This window comes from Lathyrus oleraceus, chromosome 5 (assembly GCF_024323335.1).
Source record: "Lathyrus oleraceus cultivar Zhongwan6 chromosome 5, CAAS_Psat_ZW6_1.0, whole genome shotgun sequence".
Lineage (NCBI taxonomy): Eukaryota > Viridiplantae > Streptophyta > Magnoliopsida > Fabales > Fabaceae > Lathyrus > Lathyrus oleraceus.
This window is the reverse complement of record NC_066583.1, coordinates 622,238,049-622,247,222: the sequence shown is the minus strand read 5'-3', so window position 1 is coordinate 622,247,222 and position 9,174 is coordinate 622,238,049. Positions and strand designations below refer to the sequence as shown.

At 33.0% G+C, this 9,174-nt stretch overlaps 1 protein-coding gene across 1 annotated transcript; it reads right to left on the bottom strand.

The window, feature by feature from the left end:
* Positions 1 to 367: 367 nt before the first annotated feature.
* Positions 368 to 8,512, bottom strand: LOC127087195 (mediator of RNA polymerase II transcription subunit 8). The gene is made up of 12 exons (XM_051028062.1): positions 8,289 to 8,512; positions 6,388 to 6,459; positions 4,961 to 5,262; positions 4,743 to 4,867; positions 4,486 to 4,669; positions 4,061 to 4,174; positions 3,910 to 3,974; positions 2,945 to 3,253; positions 1,893 to 2,102; positions 1,029 to 1,082; positions 844 to 904; positions 368 to 759 (listed from the first exon to the last, which is right to left on the bottom strand). The coding sequence occupies exons 2-12, from the start codon at positions 6,393 to 6,395 to the stop codon at positions 557 to 559; spliced, it is 1,635 nt and encodes a 544-aa protein (XP_050884019.1). The 5' UTR covers positions 6,396 to 6,459; positions 8,289 to 8,512; the 3' UTR covers positions 368 to 556.
* Positions 8,513 to 9,174: the final 662 nt, after the last annotated feature.

Genomic DNA, 9,174 nt, shown 5'->3' with positions numbered 1-9,174 from the left:
TATTCTAATAGTGCTAACTGATTTCCTCCACACTTCACAAACATGTCAAATAATCTATGTTATTTATGATTACAACCAAACGTTTGTGTGTATATTGCAATAAATAACTGTTTGACAGTGTAAATTTGTAGCTGCCAATTAAATTATTAAATCTATTTCAAATATGTTCTTTATCTTTGTAGTATATTTATATTCATTATCACTACATTTCTCTCTTATTCATTCATTAGGTGGATATTAGAATATAATTAATAAAATGCTTATTTTTCTTATGTTGGGTTTCTGTGCTAGTAAATAGAGGTGCTTTGGTTCAAATTAAAATCAGATTAAGAATTTATAAAATAATTTAAAAGATATTAAAAACAGGTGAAACTCTAATCTGCACATCTTAATATTTTTCCAGTTGAGCTCTATTTTACAAAATCGTAACAGTTTGACAATCCAAAAGAACAAAGAAAAGAACAAAACAGTTTGCTTCTGTTTTTGTGAACCATGTTTCTAGAGCAACATGGTTTGATAATTCATTCTAAACCGAATCCAACCATGCCCAGTCCTATCACTGTTGATTTTGCTGTCTCTGTTGAGAGAAATTGGGATGATTCTGTTGTGTGTTCTGAAGTGTCATCATACCAGATTGTAGATTCTGAGCATTTGATGCCATGCCACCAAATGCACCTTGTGAATTGTGTTGTTGTTGCTGCTGTTGCTGCTGTTGTAAGGACATCATACCACCAGGGTTGCCACCTCCCATGTTGAACACTACAATGAAAATTCCCAGCGATGATTTCAGCAATAAGACAAGCAAAACCTATAATAAATGACATTGAGGAATGAAGTTCATACTTTGATCACTCAACATTTGGGAAGGATGACTTCGCTGAGGATTGTTTCCAGATAATCCGAACTGAGGAAATAAAAAATGAAGAACAAGTTTCAATAAGCAAACCGACAACAACTATTCAGTCTACGTATACTTTTCATGAAAAACAAAATAATGCTTGACGTGGCAGAGAACATGAAAGACAAACCTGCATCCGTGGCAGATGAGACTGTGAAGATATACCGGCTGAAATGTTGGGAATCTGAGATTATGAAGCAAAAATCATCACAGAAGTAATTGTTGAAGGTAAGCAAATTAACAGTGTACAGTACAGAGAAACACGAGAACAGCACACCGTCAAAGATATAAAAAAAAAGTAATATTTTCAAACAGGGTGAAGAGTACAGAAAGGCAAAAAATAACATAGAAATCAAATCCAAAAACACAATTATATTTGATCTTAAGTGTACTGCAACGAGGTTTCAGAAAGCTCAATTTGCATTTAAATAAATCATTTTCCACCGAGCAAGCACCAACAGTATGGCTAGATGGGTAGTGTATGATTTTGTCTGGTCAGCCACTAATTATACATCCGTTAAGTTAAATGTAATTCCATTTTCAATAATAACACCATCACGGCCCATTTTCCTCACCCTGGCCCATTTTCCTCACCCATGAAGATATTAAAGCCCTTTTCCTGCGGAACGCTCCAGCAATATGGAAAAGAACATGCTCCCCATAACATTTTGTAATAGGGGAGCCAATATGATTAGCTGTTTTCCATCCTTTTAACACAAACTCTAAACTTGTAATAAAATAACGAAAAATGGTTGATTATGTGTAGAGAGCAGAAGCTTTTGAAAACCATATCTAGTCTATAATTACACACCCCACACAGGACTGACAGTCTGATACACAGATATAATACAACTTTCCCTTGTCCGAAAAGAGGATTAGCAAGAAACACAAATACTAACTAACACATATACAGAGGGGGAAAATTAGGTACTAGTGAACGTTACTGCTAAAATGCTAGGCAACTCTGCTAAAATAGATGACATGCCAATCATACCATCTGGGTATTTGGTGTTGTTTGAGCAGCACTAAATAATGCACTGTTAGCATGACCAGAAAACTGGCTTAAACGAGTCATCTGATTTCCTTGATTGAGTTGGGTTTGACCAAGGCCATGCTGCATATGCGCCGAAGAAAGCTGCTGCCTATTCTGAAATTGCTGATGCCCAAGTTGTGAAGAAAATTGCATCTGATGTTGCCCTTGCATCTGTGGAGGAAAGAAAAGCTTGTTACTGCCAAGAAAGAAAGAGTTTCTAGTTCGCTGCTAATATGTCTGTGCATGTCTTTATGGTGGTTAAACTTCCCAACGGTATATCCTCAAGTTATTACTTATTTTTTCTTTTGATCACTCATAATTTACTGAAACAACACAGACATGTCTAAGTGCATCAGGAGACAATAATTTAGAAATAATAAGAGGAAACCTATTAGAAAGTAAGTTTAATTTAGTGAAACACTAATTCCTGGTTAATCGAGGCCAACCAGCCAAGTCAGGCTTTCAAAAGTAACTTTTATGTTTGAATAGAATACAAGTTAATGATAAAAACCAGCGCAGATACATGCTCCAGAGACTGTCGCTTGTCCACAAATTGATTATCAGACTTGTGGAAGTTAGAAAACATATATTTAACGATATACTTTGGACCTGTTTGTTTAAGATTCTTAACAAACCATTTTTTATGTTCTAGTTATGTTAGTGTGCGAGCTATTTTCAAAAATAATTTTGTTAAAAAATATTTTGATGTTAAAAATGAAATAGCTATTTTGGTTAGATTTTGAACAAAAACTTTTTTATTAGATGGAAAAAAACATAATGATGTCTATGCTTTTGCCACCATATTAATGAAAAATTACTGACATGCATAATTTATCAATTTGAATGTCTTTTCAACCATAGTTTTGTTGTTTTTTTAAATCTCTATAGAATAATCTTCAAATTATTTACATAACAAATGCGCTTTTTTAAAAATCTTAAACAAACGGCTAGTTCTTTAGGTCATTTCAAGGTTGTATTTGCTCAATGCAGAAAACTAATCTTGAAAATGTTACCTGACCCATTCCTTGCATTGCAGATTGCCTGAACTGTTGCTGCTGCTGAGCAAGAAGTTGCTGTTGCTGCTGTTGAGGTAACTGCTGCATCAGTTTCTGTCGTTGCTGTTGCTGTTGCTGTGCTGTTGGTTGTTGCTGCTGCAGTTGTGATGTTTGCTGCTGAGGAGAAGGCGTATTCATCATATTTGTAGAAGACCTAGGTGAATTAGCATATGGAATTGGTGAAGCTGTTGTATTGTCAAAAGAAGTGGCACTTGTTGCAGCAGAAGGAGATGCAGCTGATCTTCCCAGAAGTTGTGTTCCTGATGTCTACATTTGCAATAATGAGAAGATTAAAAAGGTTAGAAGTAGAGGAATAAATATCTTTCATAATTTCAAACCACCAAATGAAGTAACCCGAACTCATTTCATAGGTTTAAAAGTTCAGCAGTGAGAAAATATCAAATAGGCAGAGAGACAAATAAGGCTAGATGAGTGTTGAAATGTTTAATCATTATTAGTCTCGATACTATTTGATTTTATGTATATTGTGTTTTATTTTAATTCCTTAAACTACTTAATTTGTGGAGTGTATTTATGTACTCCCTCTCCAATACAAAGAGCATATTTTCATTGGAATAAAGATACTATGAAATTATAGAATACTTCAATAATGAAGAATTAACCATGCAGCATGGCTTAAAGGAGCTGTGCAATTTAAAATTTTTTAATGTCCTTCAAGTTCTCAACCTAATAAGGATCAGCTGGGTTCTAATATAAAAGTAAAATATGAGATATGGCACAGGAATATTTCAAACACAAAACTGGGTATGCAAAGGTTGAATACAAATAATGTTGAAGCAAGAAAATCCAAAATCACAAGTAATCACAATTCACATGACCCTTTAATTACAGTATTAAAAAACTAGAGTGAAGATAGTCAAATACCCATTTACAAACCTTCATGGAAATGTGAATGGCCTTACCTGTAACATCGAATTCTGGCCTCCCATATTATTTGATGACATGGGGGTATTCTTCATATATACATCTGAAAGTTATATACATGAGTGCCACTTGGCATCAAAAATATAAAACCCACAATATTCTAGAGAAGAAGAGTTAAGAGTGATTTACTATTGCTAGACCCATCAGGAAAAGGTTGTGCAGCCTCGTTGACAGTGAATGCATCGGCCAAATGCATCGGAAGTGAAGAAGTTATATGCCTCTGGTCTACAGGCAGCCGTAATCCTGCATGAAATTCCATTACATCAAAATGACCATTATAAAGAACACACACTTGGAGAGTGATTGACATGAATGTTTATTGAGTTCAGTAAACAAAAGTTTCCTTTAAAGCAAGCCAACCAATAGCACCTTTTTGCATTCAAGAAATGCTTATGAATTATACCAAATTTAATGTGAACTGTGTACAAATGTACAAAAGCATAATTATCCATATGAAAGCAGTTTCAGATCTGTGTATAGAATCAGTGACCATAGGTTGTGATATACATGTAGATATATTTAATATAATAAAAGGAAGCAGGTGAAATCATTACCTTCACCAACATTGACGGCGGCTCGGAGTAGATTTTCCTGTTCTTGAATTTTGGCAGCCTGACCCTTGTCGAGAGTGGGGGCAATGGAAGGGCCTTGACGAGTTCCAAAGCAGTAAGCTTTACGAGTGTCCGCCAATACCTTTTCAGCACCTTCACAGGCTGCAGCAATCATATCAATTCTAGCCTGCAAAAGGAAATGAAGAATGAAGAAGGAAGAGGGACGGGAGGGTAAGTATGAAGTGGAAAGTGGGAATGACCTTCAACTTGTCAATTTGAGTGGCAACTGGGAGGTTCTGCATCCCCTGAAGCAACTGATCTCTCTTGGAGGTGTCCTCCGTCTCCATTTCAGGAAGTAGTTTTGTGGAAAGCATAACAGGGAGTACTGAGAAAACATAGTAATGGTGATTTGAAATGTAAATGGATGAAAATCATACAATACATAAGATATTAGAATTATATAGATATGTATTCATACTTGTAGCATTGTCGGCATTGACATTTTTGGGATAGACTATGAATGCCTTGGAGACTTTCTTGATATCATCAACAATGTTGAAGAGCTCGAGGTTGACCATAGAATATTGACCAAGAATATCTTGCCATTTGGGAGTGGTGTTGGTACGAGCATAGGCATCGAAATCTTCCAAAATCCTCGATATGGCTTTAAACAGGCTGATAGCACGCGTCTTTACTTGTTCTAGGTTTAGCTGCTGCTGCAATGCCTGATTCAATCTCTCCTGCTGCTGCTGCTGCACCAACTCACCCTCCATTCTTCTCCTATTTTATGAACATCAATCAATTTGACTAATCAATTAAAAGAATCAGAAAAACAATTATCAAATTTATTGAAGTGAATAAAACAAATAAAAAGTCCGATGAACCTGAAGACAAACTGAAAGCCAAAGCACTACAACTCCCAAATCAAGTAAAAACAAAAACAAATGCAACAGACAAATCTAGAAACTAAGTCATCTATAGACTATAGTGTCATATTATCTTACAATAAAGTTATCTTTGTCATCATTTTTTGAAGTGCCCAACAACTGCTTAACCAAATATGGAGAAAGGCAGAACAAAGAGTAGCTTCCAGTTTTTCAATACATAGATCATTCTTATGAACAGAAAGTGTTTTGAATGCATTGTGGATTTTTAAAGAGGGTTCCATGATATCACACTGAATATGATGGAGGAAGGTTCGATATTAAGCCTATATATGTATGAGTTGTGGTGTTAATTGTTTAGAGGCTGTTATACCTAGTTGCCCTCTTTTTCTTATTGACTGTACTGTATATTAGCAAGGTAGTTAAATTCGAGATTTTATGCAAAACTGGGAAGGGGAAGTAAAATCGTAACAATAATCGTAAGATTATACAAAATTCTAAAACACATAAATATGCATATAAATTCATATATATGCATATAAATAGCATTAGTAAGACAGTGAAAACCTTAAATCACTTGAAACACTTGTGTAAATTTAAATTCATAAGCATAGCTCACAAGTAAGATAATTAAATTCTTAAAACACCCCCAAATACTTATATAAATCACCCTTATTCATAAGCATAATCACATAAACATTTTAAAGATTGTAGAGTATGCGATTCAACGATTAACAGAGGCAATTGCATCCGCTCCCACCAAAATAAGATTATGCATAAACTCATAATCGCCGAGGGCAAGTATAATCGCAAAAACATGGGATTTTACTATTTAAAGCATGATTCCAACTACCATGTATATAAGCATCACAAAAAGAATACACTAAGGATGAACTTATGGCGAATTATTGAAATGGGGTTTAGTAAGAATAAACAAATCGCCATAAGTTCATTAATGTATTTTTTTGAGATGCAGTAATTTATTCTAAATGTATTTTAAAAAATGTTCATTAAAAAATACCTTTTCATTCATAATGTATTTACTCTTATCTCTCGAAGTTCCATAACAAAATGATGATAATTTTGCTTATTCCTATTAGGATCAAAAGATCAAACTTTTCAATAAATACCAATATATAACATGTTCGAATACATGTAAGTCTAATGAGAAAGGACTATAGATGCAAATGTAAAGTAAACCACGCTCATCTATTTAATAATCCACGGATGAAAAAGGAACCGCTCAAACTCATCATTTAGCAACCATATATTTCAATTTAAGGAAATTGCTCCATGGAAAACCAGCAGCAGATAAAGTAGGTTCATAAACAAAAGTTATACAGTTTGTTTCAAAAACAAACAAAAAAGTTATACAGTGATATCATTTTCCATGAAAGAAAGAAATATAAGTAAACGTATCTGAGAAGATACCAAGTATCGTCTAAATCTGCAGAAGGTTGATTCTCGTAGTTATAACAACATAGAGATTATGATCCCTCCCGAATAACTTAAGCTCAAAAAACTATGAGTACAGGCCCTTCCAGAACAATCATAAAAGTAGTACAATAGATAAGAAACATGTCTAAAAGTCATTATACGTTACAATAGCTCCATTTCACACCATTAGTTTTGGAAATAATCATTTATGTCAAATTATTTATTATAGTAACAAACTTGGTACCCTTATCACTTAGAAAAAAAACATGCAGCTCTATCACACACAGACACGTTGAATTCACTACCCATAAAAATGAAATATATGACAAATGATTCAGCAATTGATTATGTTCTGTGCGGCAACACAATCAGACTACTAAAGAACAATTTTAAATTCGTAAACATGAAGTTTTGAAAAAAGTTTCATAAACATGAAGATAAAAGGTAAGCTTGGGGTTTATTTTTTGTCTAACTGATTATGATCAAAGAAATATATAAAGCAATTATAATCTAGCCCAGCAATTTTTAGCAGGGAAAAAAACAACACCCTTGGTTACCTCATTTAAAAATTAAACTCACCAAAGCTTCTGGACAAGAAAAACAAATTCTTAATCCAGCTCCATTTATAAAAACATAACATTAAAAAAGCGTGTATTTTGAAATGTTAAATAGATAAAGAAGAAAAAAAAATATAGGTAGCAATGCAAGCAAGAAAAGAAAATCGTGACGAAACTGAGCAAACTAAGATGCAAATGCAAATGTAAATGCAAATAAAACGACTTCAAAAGCTCTTAATATTTGATAAATATTAAAATTAGCAGTCATCTCAACATCAGCACAAAACTATTCATGTAAAGTTGAGCATGAAATTGAATCTCTAATGTTTGAAAATACTCATACCTTCCCAAAAAGTAAAATAAAGTAACATTTAACATGACAAATAGGATATTACATAAACTATTGTTATTTCTTCAGAGATAGAATTCTGAGCAATTAGTATTACAAAGTCCATTCTTGATGGGATATACAATGTTATTGAGCTCCTAATCACAAAAACAAATCAACTCTAAAAGAAAGTAAATTTGAGCCTTTGGCAGTGGCCACTATCACGGCTGCAAATTGTGATGAAGTCGCATAATTGCGCGCTACAGAAAAAGGGAAAGATTCTTAACAGAAATTATGAAGGCTACTCTACTTAAGGAAGCGATCGCGTCAATGATTGGCAGGCAATGATTGAATATAATCTTCTCCCTCCTTGGAATTACCTCCCTCTCAGTCTATTATTCACCCTTCCTAGGGTTTTATACATGAGTAAAATTGGATTGTATTCTTAGCAGATCAAATGCATATAGTGATATATAATGGCATGATAATTTATTCATGAGAACATTATTATTGAAAATCAACACTTTCAAACTATTTTGAACAGGACAATACGAAACATAAATATGATATAATTATGTAAATATATGAATATGAATCCACCTTGTATGAATAGGAAACGGAAGAAGTGAAAAAAAGGGAAACTGAACGGAAGAAACGTCAGCGGAATAATTTTGGAGTGCAGGGGAAGTACGGCTGCAGTGCCGGCGCAACGGTGGCCCTTCTCACCGGAACAGAGAGAGTGATGGTGTTAGGGAAAATAAAGGAGGGTGATGAAGTAAGTTGAGAGGGTGGAAAATGAGGGATTTGATGGGAAAACTCAAAATATATAACCACAAACAAAACGTTTTTTTTTTTTAACTAGAAACTAACTTAGAAGATTTGTTTTAAATAATCATTTTTTTTAAAAAAATTTCAAAAATATCGATAATTTTAAAAAAATTATAAAAATGAACAATTTTTTTTTCTAACTTACACGTGGGCGCCATCCTAGATGGCGCCTACCCTTTAATAGGAGGGCAAGTCGCTACTAGGAGTGACACCTACTCCTAAAAATTTTATTTTTTAATTTTTTTGGTTTTTTTTTTTTAAATTTTAATATGTTTTTAATTATTTTTTTAATTATTTTAAAATTTTTTTAACTAATTTTAAATTTATTAATTTATATTTATTATAAATTATATTAATTTATACTAATACATATATATAAATAATATTATTTACAATATATATATATATATATATATATATATATTAATTTAATTTATAACTAAATAATATTATTTATAAATTATTGGGAGAATTAGGGTTAATCATGTTAGGGTTAATTAATCAATTATAATTAGGATTTATTAATCGGTTATAATTAGAGTTTGGTAGTTATGACCTAATTTAAACCCTAATTCTCCCTAAGACTAATTAATCAAGTGCGACACTAATTAGGGTTAAGTACATTTTGGTGTACAACCTAGAATTTTTCCTATAAATA

Coding starts and splice junctions, on each gene's coding strand:
- LOC127087195 (XM_051028062.1), bottom strand. Junction 4,670..4,742: donor CTCAAATTGACAAGTTGAAG/GTCATTCCCACT, acceptor TTCCTTTTGCAG/GCTAGAATTGATATGATTGC. Junction 2,103..2,944: donor CAATGCAAGGAATGGGTCAG/GTAACATTTTCA, acceptor TTTCCTCCACAG/ATGCAAGGGCAACATCAGAT.